The sequence below is a fragment of the Anopheles gambiae genome, chromosome 2, assembly GCF_943734735.2.
Source record: "Anopheles gambiae chromosome 2, idAnoGambNW_F1_1, whole genome shotgun sequence".
NCBI classification, from domain to species: Eukaryota; Metazoa; Arthropoda; class Insecta; order Diptera; family Culicidae; genus Anopheles; species Anopheles gambiae.
Window position 1 is genome coordinate 60167740 of NC_064601.1, and position 15566 is coordinate 60183305.

The 15566-nt window shown below is 43.6% G+C and overlaps 1 protein-coding gene across 1 annotated transcript; it reads right to left on the reverse strand.

Moving 5' to 3' along the window:
• Positions 1-771: 771 nt before the first annotated feature.
• Positions 772-1226, reverse strand: LOC133395091 (uncharacterized). Its single transcript, XM_061663784.1, has 2 exons — positions 906-1226; positions 772-861 (listed from the first exon to the last, which is right to left on the reverse strand). Exons 1-2 carry the CDS (start codon positions 1224-1226, stop codon positions 772-774), a joined length of 411 nt encoding a protein of 136 aa, XP_061519768.1.
• Between the last annotated feature and the right edge of the window lie 14340 nt (positions 1227-15566).

Here is a 15566-nt window from a genome sequence, read left to right on the forward strand (position 1 = left end):
CTTCTATTCCGATTACCAAACCAAAAGAACTATCGGTACCATTTTTGCCGGTTACCACTCCACGTGGTAATTTTCAAGTTAAAAAACCCCCAGTACCGTTACCTCGCCGGCAACCATTTAACAATCACTATAATCCAAACCAGATCGGTAACACAAATACAAACAGAAGCCATCAAATGCGACGAGATCTACCCGTACCCATGGAGGTAAATGAAAGTATTAGAAGCCAATATACTTCAACTAACCCTATTTCATACAATAATCATTCCACACATACTTATTCAAATGCATAACATAACCCAAATTCAAGCAATAATTTTGTCCAATACAGCGATTCGAATTCTACTAACGAATTCTACCAACCAACTAACACGATCCCACACCAGTATGTCCCTAATCCTACACAGCACACTAATGCTCATTATTTTTATGTTCTTTCGATCGCAGAGGTGGTCGAATAAAACTCACGCGTTACTAATAAATTTACTAACGTATATATTCAACTTCACTTGGTTACAATTTGGTGTTGGCTTCGAGCACGCTTCCTTGCTGACCGCTAGTTCTTCAGTGCGCGCTGGTGTTTGGCGGTCAACGTCCGTGACCGCGCAACCGATGACCCCCGGATCGATCACACGCATACATTGACGGATGACGCTTTGCTGTCATCCGTGAGTTACCGCCGTGAATGAGTCCGGGCCAGGTTAGCTCACAACATCTCCCCCTTTTAATTACAGACGATACCCCTCGAGCCTACGCGGAAGTCTTCTAAGTCTAGAAGACCGGCGTGGCGACCGTATCGGCTGCTGGCGTTTTGTAGTAGCGAACGGGATTGGGCGTGGAGATGGTTGTGTGGGTGACGCGCTAGTTTGATGGTCCGTCAAGGGAACAGAACTCGATTCCGCTACCGCGCTGTCCGTCAGCAGATCAAACGGCAAATGATCTATGTCCACGTCCTCGCTGGAAGCCCCCACGGCCGAATCACGAATCACGTCACGATCAGCTGCGAGCTGGTTCACATGGCGCCTGTGAACCCGTTGATTGTTCGTCTGCACCTCGAACATAACGCTGCCCAACTCTCGTATGATTTGCGCCGGAACCCACTTCCATGAATTCCGCGCATAGAACTTGGCGTAGACGAGGTCACCGCGCTGAAATCGTCTATCCAAGTTGGCCGGTTCTGCTTGCGCTGCAGGTGGAGGTTTCAGCAGTGCCAACGCTGTTCGCATTTTTCTGCCTAGCATGGCTTCAGCTGGCGACTGCATGTCCGGCAAAATAGCGTTGGGGGTTGACCGGTAGCTCGCCAGAAAAACGTCAAGCGCTTAGTCCTGCGTTGTTCCCCCTTCCTGGATCTTCCTCATCGACCGCTTGAAGGTGTCAACAAAGCGCTCCGCCTGCCCATTCGATTGCAGATGGAATGGCGCAGTTGTGACGTGCTGTATACCGCGACTACTGCAATACTCCGAAAACTCAGCACTGACAAATTGTGGCCCGTTGTCGCTCACCATCGTTTCCGGGTATCCAAATCTCGCAAAGATTGACCTCAGTATCGCGATCGTTGCTCCTGATGTGGTATTTCGCGTTCGTATCACCTCTGGCCACTTGGTAAACGCGTCTACCACGATCAGAAAATAGTCACCATCGATTGGCCCAGCGAAATCGATGTGAATACGTTCCCAAGGTTTCTGTGTCGCTGGCCAGGGAACAGGTTTTTCGCGAGGTGAAGTCTTTGCCGCTATCGCACAAGCATGGCATCCCTTTACGTGCTCCGTTATGTCCTTATCAACGGATGGCCAGTACACGTAACTCCGGGCCTTCGACTTCATTCGCTGGATACCGGGGTGCCCTTCATGTAGTTGCTTCAAGCAACGCTGCTGCAGCTTGCTAGGGATCACCACTCTTTCCCCAAACAAAATGCAACCACGCACCGTGGTTAGGGCTTCGCTTCTGTGGTAAAAGCAAGCCAGCTCTGCAGCATATGCGACATTTTGGGGCCACCCTTCCATGATGTATCCGTAAACCTTCTTCAGGACAGGGTCGGACTCCGTGGCCTTCGCAACGTCTCTAAAATTGAGTGGAAATATATTAATACAGTATGATGCTATGGAACTTACATCATTTTCCAACTCAGCGCTTGCGATTATGTATTCCGGATCCGGTTTTGCGTGCTCGTGTATCAGCCTTGAGAGCACGTCCGCATTGCCAAACTTATCGGTTTGCACGTACTCGATGGTAAAATCATACATCAGCAACTGCAATGCAAACCGCTGCAACCTATTTGCCGTGTACACTGGTATACCCTTATGTGACCCGAAAATCCGCAACAAGGGTCGATGATCGGTTTGCAGTCGGAAGTGGCGCCCAAACAGCATCTTATGAAACTTTTTCACAGCAAATATAATCGCCAAACCTTCGCGGTCAATTTGGCTGTAATTTGCTTCAGCCTTCGTAAGGGCTCTCGATGCGTACTGAACAACTTTCAGCGAGCCATCCGCGTACCTGTGGCTTATGGTCGCGCCTAGTCCAACCGACGATGCATCGGCAGAGACCACTATCTCTGCATTCGGGTCGTAGTGCGTCAGCAGCAAGTCGGATGCTAACAGGTCTTTGAACCTGTTAAAAGCATTTGCGCACTCCCGTGTCCAAACAAATTTGGTGTCATTTTTGAGCAATGCATCCAGCGGGTATCGCAATTCTCGCATCTTTGGTACAAATTTGCCGTAATAATTCACAGCACCCAGAAAGGATCGAACCTCACTAACGTTCGTCGGTGCTGGCATCTTCAGGATCGCATCTATTTTCGCTGGGTTTGGTCTGAGACCCTGTCTGTCGATAACAAAACCCAGGTACTCTATCCTTGGCATTTTAAACGAACACTTTTCCGCTCGGATTGTATATCCGTACTCCTTTATGCGCCGGAAAAGGTTGAGCAAATTCTCATCGTGCTCGCGTTCTGTTTTGCCTCCAACAACTACATCATCCATGTACCCAGATGTACATTTTAGGCCGGAGAGCATTGCATCGATGAGTTGCTGGAACGCGGCTGGAGCAATTTTAATGCCAGGTGGTAGACGGTTGTAATGGTACAATCCGCGATGCGTGTTAATCGTCAGGAGTGGACGACATTCCTCTTTAATTTGTACCTGCAAGAATGCATCCGTTAGATCAATTTTTGAAAAATACTTGCATTGTGCCAGTTTTGCAAAAATATCCTCTGGGAGTGGGAGTGGATATTCGTACGATTGAAGAGCTGCATTCAACCCAGTTGAATAATCTCCACAAATCCGCACGCTGCCGTTCTGCTTCCTCACCACCACAATTGGGGCCGCCCAGTCCGAATAATCCACCGGAGTTATCACCCCTAGATCCTCTAAGCGATCGAGCTCCTTGTCCACCGTTGCTCGCATCGCGGGCGCTTAGGACAAAACACAGAACGGTGATTTGGCTTGAGCTGAATCTGTACATTCGCCTTGGTGCACAATCCGTTGCCTTTAAACAATGCAGGGAATCGGCTCTCCCATTTCACTCCCTCTGCTTCCACCTTGTTGCAAAACTGGTCCATGGGGACGGCACCGAGCTCGAACGTTGCTATCATATCGGCCCCCAAAAGATGCAAGGCCGAGTCCATAACGCGTATAACAGCAGACCGCGTTCTGTCACCGATCGTTATCTGTGCCTCGAATTCACCATCCAATTCAAGGCGGGACCCAGATGCTGTTTTTGCGTGGACTGTTACCGGCTTCAGTGTTGGCTTACCCAGCTGCTGCCACGTTTCTCGTCCGATTACTGTAATATCCGATCCAGTGTCAAGCTGCAGGCGGACCCTGTTACTGTTGATGAAAATGTTAACAAATTTTCTAGCTTGCTGGACATTACAAACATTGACCGTCACCGTACGCATGTCAACCGACGTGCGTTTTTTTTTTTTCTTGTACTTCCCCTTTTTGTTGCCTCTTTTCTGCTGGTTGCAAAAACCTTCTCGGTGACCGGTTACGTTACAATCGCGACACTTGTGCAGAGCATATGAGCACTCACTTGCCCAATGAGCCTCACCACATAACCAACACGGCCCAGGTGGTTTGTTTACATTATCACTGTTCCTCGTATGCTGGTACTGCTTTCTTTGTTTCCACTTGCTCGCCTGCTGTTGTGCATTTCTTCTACTTCTTAGTGCTAGGATTTGCTCCTCCGCCTGAGTAGCGATCATGGCGCTATCCACCTTCAAGCTGGAGATTCGCTCACACTCAGCGGAGAGCTGCTCTAGCGTGACGTCGGTTCTCTCCTCGATACGAGAGAGAAGTCTCGTGCGCACGTCCGCATCAGCATCATCCTTTAAGCCGCACACTAATATCAGGCATTTGAACTGCTCCTCGCTCATTGCGGACAGCTGAAAGTTGACGCAGGAGCGGTTCACGTGGCAAACAAACGACACGAAATCCTCCGTACGAGATTTCGTTAGCTGCAAACACTTGTAGCGCTTACTCACAAGCGTTTCAGCTCTCCCAAAAAGGGCCTTCAGCTTTTTCACCGTTTCATCGAACGGTATCTCCCGAGGAACGCTGGGCAGGATGAAACTAGCGTAGCGTGCGTGCTCCGCAGGGCCTAACTTGCGCACCAGTAAGCGCACCTTTGCTGCATCGTCGAGGCGGGAGGCATCCTGTGCGAACAGGTCCTCGTAGCGCGCGAACCACGTATCGAAAGTTATTTCGGATTCCGCCTCGTACCGGAAATCGGTGATGCTACCCGACAACGCATCAATAATCAACTCCGGATTACTGGGGGCAATGACCTGCGTCGGGAAGGCCTGGCTTTGCTGGTTTGTAACTTGTGACTGCTGCAATACTTGCGTGATTAGTTGCTGCTGTTGCTGCATCTGTTGCTGCACCTGCTGCTGCTGCTGCTGCATCTGCTGTTGCATTAACTGCATCATCTGCATCAGCATCGCAGAATCGGGTGACTGCGCCGGCACTGATGATGACGCAGCAAAATGCTGTAGCGATGGCTGCCCCGCTGCATTCTGCGATGGCAGATTCACCGTTGGCACAACATTCTCGTTCGCGGGTGAAAAAATTTGCTGTCCCGTAGCAAAACCAGTCGAACGCAGCAAGGATGATCTTCGCTGCTCTCCTTCCATGGGGAAATCCGATGCACCGTTTTCGCTGGTGCTCATCCTTCTGCGTTTTGCTCGCGGGCGCGTAATTTTTCGAACAGCACAACTTCACTCACAGTCGAAATGCAATGAAAAAAAAAATCCTTTTTTTTACGTCGCTTTTTTTTTTTTTACTCGTCGCCACTTTTATGTTCTTTCGATCGCAGAGGTGGTCGAATAAAACTCACGCGTTACTAATAAATTTACTAACGTATATATTCAACTTCACTTGGTTACAATTTGGTGTTGGCTTCGAGCACGCTTCCTTGCTGACCGCTAGTTCTTCAGTGCGCGCTGGTGTTTGGCGGTCAACGTCCGTGACCGCGCAACCGATGACCCCCGGATCGATCACACGCATACATTGACGGATGACGCTTTGCTGTCATCCGTGAGTTACCGCCATGAATGAGTCCGGGCCAGGTTAGCTCACAACAATTATAACCAGTTTACTAACATATATCCGAATACATTATATAATCAATACACTAATAGCTCATTATCACCATCGCTATCAAATTTTAATCAGCAAATTCATCCGTTAGAAAGAGAAACTCGCATCACCAATCGCATCGCATCATACCAACGAGATGACATAGTTACCTAATTACCAAGCACCTGGTAAAGATATTAATACACAAGAGCAACCGAACCATTTTTTAGGAATGAACAATGTATGGTAGAACCTGTTCTCCCATACATTGTTATTAAAAATAGAAAAGGAGAATTTCCATTCCTTATCGATACAGGTTTAATTTTATTAATTTTACAGGTTTAGTTTTATTAATCCTGAAATTGCAGAATCTTGCGAAACAGCTAAACCATATGAAATACCTTTAAAAAATATAGCCAGTGCTAGTGGTAAATTTCAATTGAAATCAGCTATCGATTTAATTTTTTTCTATCCTAAAATTAATTGCATTTGTAGATTTATGTTACATTCTTTTCATCATTTTTTTGTAGGGATAATTGGAACAGATATTTTGTATAACTTAAAAGCAAGTATCGATTTAGAAAAACGGGTACTTAAATTACATAATTTTTCTCAAATATTACAAATACCATTAAATTTTTATACCTCTTCCTCACAGTCATCCAATTCTTCATTTAGATTAAATCACTTAAATAATTTTGAACAAACTAAACTTAAAAAAGTGTTAGATTCAAATATGTCTGTTTTCTATGAGCCCAAATTAAAAGTTACATGCACCAATGACGATATACCAATACACCAAAAGGTATATCCTTATCCAGCAGCGTATACTGCAGAGGTCAATAAATAGATAACAGAATTGCTGGATAATGGTATTATCAGACCTTCGCACTCTGCCTGGACGGCACCTGTATGGGTCGTTCCAAAAAAATCAGACGCCTCTGGAGAAAAAAAAAATTCACATGGTGATCGACTATCGCAAGCTAAATCAAAAAACAATAGTTGATCGATATCCCATGCCTGAAATCAATTATGTAATTGATGAAAGGAATTATGCAACTGAAAGGACACACTGTTTTTACGACGCTAGATTTAGCCTCTGTCTTTAATCAAATAAAAATGAGTCCGAGTGATATAGAAAAAACGGCATTTGCTATCAACAATGGCAAATATGAATTTGTTAGAATGCCATTTGGGCTTAAAAACGGTCCTTCCATATTTCAAAGGGTTATTGATGACGTTCTTCGAGAAGAAATTGGTAATACTTGTTATGTTTATATGGATGACGTTATTATCTTTGGAAAAAACTTAACTGATCATTTAATAAATTTAGATAAAATTTTGAAAATATTAAATAAAGCAAACTTAAAAGTTCAACTCGACCAATCAGAGTTTTTGCACTCTGAATTTGAGTTTTTAGGCTACGTAATTGGATGTAATGGTATAAAACCAAACATTAAAAAAATAGAAGTAATAAGCAATTACCCTATTCCAAAAACCTTAAAAGAACTAAGAGGATTTTTGGGGATGATGGGTTATAACAAGTGATTTGTAAAAGATTTTGCAAAAATTGCAAAACCTCTTACAAACCTCTTAAGAGGAGAGGAGAGTCCATCATCCAACAAAAAAAAATTTAATTGGAAAAAAATGAAATAGAATGTTTTTATAAGATGAAAAAAATACTTTCATCAGAGGATATACTTATTTATCCTGATTATAAAAAACCTTTTGTTCTGGCCACAGACGCATCCGACTTTGCTATTGGCGCTGTGTTATCACAGGATGAAGATGGAAAAGATCTACCAATTCCTTTTTGCCTCACGTAGCTTATCAAAGGCAGAAGAAAAATACTCTGCACCAGAAAAAGAAATGTTGGCGATTTTCTGAGCACTTAAAACTTTCAGAAACTATTTGTATGGAGCTACATTTATAATCATTACCGATCACCAACCTTTAACTTTTGCACTGTCATCGAAAAATTATAATGCAAAGCTAAAACGTTGGAAAAGGTTATTTGGAAGAGCACGACTATGAACTAATTTATAGGCCCGGTAAAAATAATGTAGTTGCGGACGCTCTAAGTAGAATTGCATTTTCGATGACAGGTACGCAACACTCAGCAGATACTTCTGACGATTTTTTTATTATTGTTACAGAAGCTCCAATTAACGTATTTAAACAACAAATTATTTTAAAAATGGGCCCTGATAATATTGAAACTAAAATTTTGTTTAATACTTATAACAGAATTATTATTTCCATCAGTAATATTAACAAAGCTTCTATTCTTAAAATTTTGCAAGAAAATTTTGATCACTCCAAAATAAATGGCCTATTTACTACTGACGCTATTATGGGTCAAATTCAAGAAGTCAATAGGACCCATTTTGGGAATCAAAGACTTTTAAAAATTCGCTTTTCTCAAAAAATATTAGAAGATATAGAAAATGAGGAGGAGCAGTACAATTTAATAAAAAAATAGCAGTCTAGAATTCATAGATGTGCCGAAGAAAATAAAAGCCAGATTCTTCGAACATTCTATTTTCCTCAAATTAGAAAAAAATTATTGAATTTATAAGAAAATGTGAAATTGGTCACATAAATAAATACGATAGAAAGCCTATATCGTACCCTATACAAAAAACTCCTATTCCTCATAAACCATTTGAAATTACACATAAAGATATGTTGGCGCTTGAGTTGGCCATCCCGCTACCACGAGAGGAATCAGCCGTTCCTGCGCTAACACCACGCCTTGACTACGCGCGGACGGACTTTAACAGGCTCCTGCCGATGATCGCCTCGTTCGCGAATGTCTTCGATTGTTCCCGTTACGCCACTCTTGACCTCGCTGTGAAAGATTTTGAGCGGTTCATGTTGCAACCCCTGAATGAATGCATGCCGGTGAAACGACCTAAACGAGGCCCCCCTTGGGGTGACAGAACGCTGCGCAGGCTCAAAACGGCTAAAGCTGCCGCGTATCGCGATTATTTGTTGTGTAGGTGTCCCGCTGCATAGCGCAACTATAATACTGCGCACTCTCTCTATCGGCGCTATAACAGGTTCCGCTACCTGGGGCACGTACGGCGTACGGTTTTGCGCTGCCGCGGCAATTCACGTGTACTGTGGAACTTCGCAAACAATCGTTGGAAATCCTCAGGTTTTCCTAGCTCCGTCAGTTACAACGGGCGCAACGGCAACAATCCGTCTGCTGTATGTGATATTTTTGCCTCGCGCTTTGCCGCCACCTTCCTTCCAGCGGTAACTGATGAGAGGCAGATAGCCGACGCATTATCAAACGTACCGGTGGATGCTATGGCCCCAAACCTGCCGATCATCGATGAGTATTCAGTTTCGAAAGCGATTGACAGGCTGAAACCTTCGTTTGCTCCAGGGCCTGACGGGATCCCGGCTTCCACGCTTAAGCGTTGTGGCACCACCATCGCGCCTATCCTAGCCTCGATTTTTCGCGACTCGCTGCGTTCGGGCATCTATCCTGCCTGCTGCAAAACTTCGTGGCTTGTTCCAGTGCACAAAAAGGGGGACAAATCAAATGCATGTAACTACCGTGGCATTACATCGCTTTGTGCCTGCGCCAAGGTCTTCGAGCTCCTGGTGTACGAACCTCTCCTCGCAGCTGCCTCGAACTACATTAGCGCAGCTTAACATGGATTTGTCCATCAGCGTTCAACCACCACCAACCTGGTTGAGTTCGTTAGCATCTGTCACAGGACCATCGATGCCGGCTCGCAGATCGACACAGTCTACACGGACATCAAGCCTGCGTTCGATAGCGATAGCGTTCCGCACGCCTTGCTGCTCGCAAAGCTCGAAACGCTTGGTCTGCCTGTGCAGCTGCTGGCCTGGATGCGTTCCTATCTTGCTGGTCGCACATACTGCGTGAAGATGGGACCCCATACGTCGCGCCGTATCGATGCTTCTTCGGGGGTGCCGCAGGGGAGTAACCTTGGACCGCTGCTGTTTGTCATTTTCCTGAATGACGTAACACGGTTGCTCCCTTCTGACAGCCACCTACTGTATGCAGACGACGCGAAGCTGTTCCTGCCTATCCGTGACCGGTCAGACCAACTCCGCCTTCAAGCCACTCTAAGTGCCTTCCAGTCATGGTGCTCTTTGAATGGTCTTGAATTGTGCGTCGAGAAGTGTGTTGTCGTTACGTTTGCGAGAAAGCGGTGCCCCTTAGTGTATGACTATGCGTTAAATGGATCTACCATTGGGCGCAAAAGCTGTGTCACGGATCTAGGAGTGCTCCTTGACGAAAAGTTGAGTTTCCACGACCAGCTAGAGCATGTTGTCACTAAGGGTAACCAATTGATCGGCTTACTAAAACAAATAGCACGAGACATCACTGACCCGATCTGCATCAAGACGCTATACTGTGCTTTGGTGCGACCAGTGCTAGAATACGCTTCAGTAGTATGGTGGCCTACAGCTGCTCGCCCCCTAGCTCGTTTAGAGTCGATCCAGCGCAAATTCACGCGGTTCGCTTTGCGCTCCTGGAGTGTCCAACTTGACTATGAGGGACGCTGTGCGTTGCTTGGCATCGAGACACTGAAGCAGCGGAACTGCAACGCTCAGAGGCTGTTTGTCGCGGGACTTCTTGACAATCGGATCGACTCGCCCGCGCTTCTTTCGAGGCTCAACATGTATGTCCCGCCGAGATCGCTCCGAGCTAGATCGCTACTTGACGTGGAGGAACGCCGCACTCGCTTTGGCTCCTCTGATCCGTTTATTCGTATGTGCCGTGAGTTTAATGTTATTTGTGATCGTCATGAACCTGACATGTCGCGCACCGCATTGTTAAATAGTATTCGTGTCGTGCGACCTCCCCGGTACCAAAATCCATGCGACTTTTCGCTAACGGATTGATTAAATGGCGCCCGATTAGACGATCCGATAGAAGCACTTTTCAGGCTTAACGGATTGAGCGAGATACACCGTCGCGGCGACACGATACATGTTGCATACATGTGTACTACATTTCAAGAGCCCCCCCTCGCTTTTTTTCGGATAGCAATGAGTTCAAACACACTTACGAATCCGTTGTTCAATATTTTTTTTATTTTCTACTTTCTTTTTCTAAGCACATTCTTTCATTCATACACACACCCTCCCCACTGGTACTTTTCGAAGTATTTTTTTTTCTTCTTGAAAAACAAAAAAACTAACGCACACAAGGAGACCCACGGGAGAGTGCGAAACGACAAAGAAGAGAAAACACACACACACACCTTCTCCTCCCCATGGTGTTTTTCGCAAGGTGATCCCGTAGGAGAACGCGAACGCAAAAACACACACAGACAAAGCCACGCACGCATGCAGGCTAGAACACAAACACACACCTCACTCCTCCCCCCCTCGTGTTTCCCCCCACCCCCTTTTGATTCCGTAGGAGATCGCGAAACAGCAAAAAACACACTCACAACCACGTACGCATGCAAGCACACATACACACACATACACATACACCTACCCCTCCCCTCTCTGGTGTTTTTCACAAGGTGATCCCGTAGGATCTCGCTAAGCGAAGCGGCAAAAACACACACAGCCACGCACGCAGGCATGCACACACATACACACACACAGACGCGCGCGTGCACGCACGCACGAACGCACGAGGGAGCGTAAATGAAGAACGTATAGAACCTACGTTGCCGGTCTCCCCCTCCCGTGTTCTCGTTCTCCGACAAGGCTGAGGTGTGCACGTTTGTGCGTGTACCTTTGCCGTCCCTCCTCTCCTTCCTCATCCGTTGACCGTTCGTTGTAAGCTGGAGGATGAGTTCAGCGCTGTTGAAGAAATGAAAGTTAAGAATAAGATTACTCACTCTTTTTTGGTATGCTTTGTGTGTTATCATAACTTACCTTATTGCAAACAAAATCCGGAATGAAGCTCCTCGTTTAGAATATTCTGCATTCGATCACATCCTCGGCGATGCTCGACGCCATCAGTGGATAAAAGCCGAAAAAAAAACAAAGAAAAGCATCAGTCACCATCAGCATCATCTTACTCTCACACTTTTACATCGGTTGATGATTCTTACCTTTTCAAATTCACCAAAACAAACAGCGATGGAACCAAATCCAGAACACCAAAATCACACACGATTTCTGGAGCAAACCGACACATCCTCCCCCTCCAATTGTTTGCCACAGACTGACGTGTGTGTGAGCAGCAATGTTCTTGAAGCGGTGAGCAACGGTAAAGCACACACAAGAAGAAGCGAGACGGCTATACGAGTAGCGACTTACGCCGCCGCACAGACAGCGCGCGTCATAATTTTATGCGCGAAAATCTTATAATTCAAGTTATTCATGACAAATTGAATCGACATTTTCATACTCTGACGAACTTTTACGAAAGATATGTAAAAACTTAATGTAGTGCAATTAAATTTAGTGCAATATCATTAGCAGAACATAACATTTTGATATTTGTTTGTAAATTCAGATCCTAAGAGCTAGTACTTTTTTGAACAATAAGTGTAGAAACACAAATTTTGTCTGAGTCCAGAACAGCAACAGGGAAGATGTCGTACCCTGAGTGTGGAGATGTGTGTGTGTATGTGGTGAACGTTGCCGCGTCAAGCGTGCTGTAGGATACAATGCGTGTAGGAGGGGGTAAAATCGCTTGGCTCATTGAAAATACAGGCAAAGTTGGCGCGAAGAAAACGCAACACTACGGATTGTATGGAAAATGTTGCGCGTTCAATCCGATTGCCATGCGATTGTCCTGGGGGCTTTTACATGTTAATTATGTTACTTAAGACTAAGCGTGACAAATGAATAACCGAAATGTGACTATGTTATAATGAATGAATGTAAATGAATTCGCTTCATGTGGGCCACTTGCGGTCCGTTGAATTTTAATGAATAAATAACAAATAAATAACAAATATCTGCTTTATAGAAAATCATTATTTCATAACTTACATAGATAAGTTTTCTAAATTTGCTCAAATTAAATTGACTCCAACACGAGCTGCTATAGATGTAGTTCCTATTATTAAAGAATTAATTACAAAATACTATCCTCCAAAAATACTTGCCTAAGATGGTTAAAAGATCTTTAGTAGTCGTGAATTGAAAACTTTTTTCCAATCTCTTGAAATTTCTACCTACGTCACACCTGTTGGTCACAGTGAAATCAACGGTATTATAGAACGATTTCATTCATCCATTTTAGAGATTTATCGAATCTCAAAGATGGAAATCCCGACGTTATCACCACCTGCTATCATACAGATATCAGTTCAAAAATACAATAATACCATTCACTCCTCCACCAAATACACACCTCAAGAGATTATCTTACCTTTCATAGACTCATCTAAAATAATAGAAACAGTTTATCAAAATCTTATTCAAAAACAATCACAGGACTTAAAGTATCACAATAAATCACGAAAGATGATACAAATAGCAGAAAACAAATTTATTTATGAAAAAACTAAAGCTAGATTAAAGCACAACCCCAGATCTAAAAAGAAACAGTTGTTAAGGTCAATAATAGTACAGTAAACCTTGAAGAAAATAGAAAAATTCACAAAAATGATTTGAAAATTGTGAGATAGTTTGGAGTTGAGTTGATCAATGAAATGATGCATGTGAAACCTTATTTTTGTCTCTTTTGAAGAAAAGAGTTCTGAAATTAGCAATTCTGAAATTTAAATAATTATGCACCATTGTTCATATACATTTTCATATATTGCACAGGCTACTAGTAGTTAGATAGAATATCTAACTAATAATTAGTAATGTGGAAGAATTTGTTATAAAAAAAAAAGAAATTAAATAACTCAAACCAGCTGAATATGTGAAACAGGAATTTAAAATTATCTTACAGCTTCACGTTAAACTCCCATGCTCTCGTCCTATATAAGGCTTTATATTTTGAGTGAGCATTGCTGACGTATAACACTTGTGAATTCAGATTTGAGTGAGAATTGAAAATTATGAAAAATGCCGCTATCGTTCAAACACAAAATATCCGTGAAACTGTAATGTTTCTATGGTGTATAATACAATATGGTTATAATGCCAATCACCTGACAATTTTGCGTATTTATACGTATTTACGTATTTATAAAAAGCATTATTTCGTGCTTGATATCAGATGCAGGTAGAACATCTAAGAAAGATTGCAAAAAGGTATGGTAAACCATGAGAACCCAACTCCAAACTGGAGCTTTTCATCAAGATTATGGACGAACACCCTGGCATTTCATACATCGGCTCTACGCATAACATGATTCTCCCATCTCTGTTTTTGTTTGGTTATATGCCTGTAATGTTATAGTTTTATCATATGATTCCTTACGATGTGGGCATCGTTCTTTTAAGCTGGGAGGAGTTAACAACAATACTATTTTACTTGTATGCATGCAAAGTACATAGTAGTGATAGTTTAAATCTAGGCGAGCGTTTCTAATAAAGATCAATCTGTAAGTAGAATCCAACCAGAACAGACGTTGTTATTAGTGTATCCGAAACCCATACACTTAACTCGCGTTTCCATTTCGCACCGCTGTCGCATTCACATTCATGAAACAGCACACCCGCGTTCTCGTCCGAGGAACAACCGCTGCTGTCGATGCAAACTTTAGCTTTTATCCAAACGTGAACGCACGCTGTTTCATATGATAACACATTATCAGAATACTTTCGACGCAATATGACTTCATGTCAAGCTACGTTTCTTCAGACACAAACCCGCGCACTCGCACATACACGCACACACACATACACAAACACACACACACACACACACACACACACACACACACACACACACACACACACACACAAGTAACGTGGTAAAACAAGTGCGCGGTGCGATGAAAAAAAAGGCCCTTTCTTATTGTCCGATACTGTACCTCATGGATGTTGCCACTTTTGGAGCTACTTGCTCCCCCTGCTCAGCCCAATACATAATGCATCGTAACGCAGACGAATATGCGAACGAATATCCGTGTAATGCGAAGATCGTACAACTGTACTTCGAGTACCGTCGCGGTAGGTCAGTGTTTCGCTGACATGAGCCGAGGTGGAATAAAACTTCGTTCGAGCGGACTTTCGACACTTGATCGTCCAGGCGATCATAGAAACCTTTAGGAGGTTTCCCTTACTGGAAACGTTGGAGTTTAGAAGCCTTACCTTGGGAAGGGGGACATAACTAAACTCTTGAAATAAGTTGGAAAGCGAAGATTTTTGGGCAGCGTAATGTCCTATCTTGACAGTCCGAACGAATCTGACCTGCCACGGTTGGAATTGGTTTTATTTATACTCAAATGAAGTTAAGGGTTTCGCACATTTGGTTCCGGGTTTTATGTTGGAAAGTTATTGTTTTCACTCAGCTAGTTACGTTTGTCTTTTGTTGACAAGAACGATGGTTCTTGTCACTAAGTTCCTGTTTTGGGTTTAATGCATATACTGTTCCTGCTTTGGGTTACATACTGTTCCTGCTTATGTTGTGCGTTTCGGTTATTTTTGATAAGTGTGTCACATCTGTTATTTGTTTGAATGGACGGCCTGAACTCTTCCGGTTGCGGTGCTATGGTATGATCTGATTTACTGAATGTGTTATAATGAATGTGTTACAATGGTGTGGTTTGGCTTTCCAAAGTGTGTTACAATGTGTCTATAGCTGATAGTGTGTATTATAATAAGTTGTGTATAGCAGATATGCTACATCCGATTGCAGCTGCTGCTATACAGGGTTTTACAAGTCAGAATAGAATGTCAGCAAAACAATTTCAGAAGCTCAAGATTCACTTTAGCTGTCAAACGTTGTTGTTTCACCGCATCGATGCTATTTTTTACAAGCGCAATTTGATTTTTAAATTGCTCAAGTTGTTTTTTAGAGGCCTTTCGCATCGTTTTGCTAATTCAAACACTCAGTTTTAGATTACATGATTGAGATCAATGCTTTTATTCATTTAAGCATTATATTTATGAAATATTATGTATTTA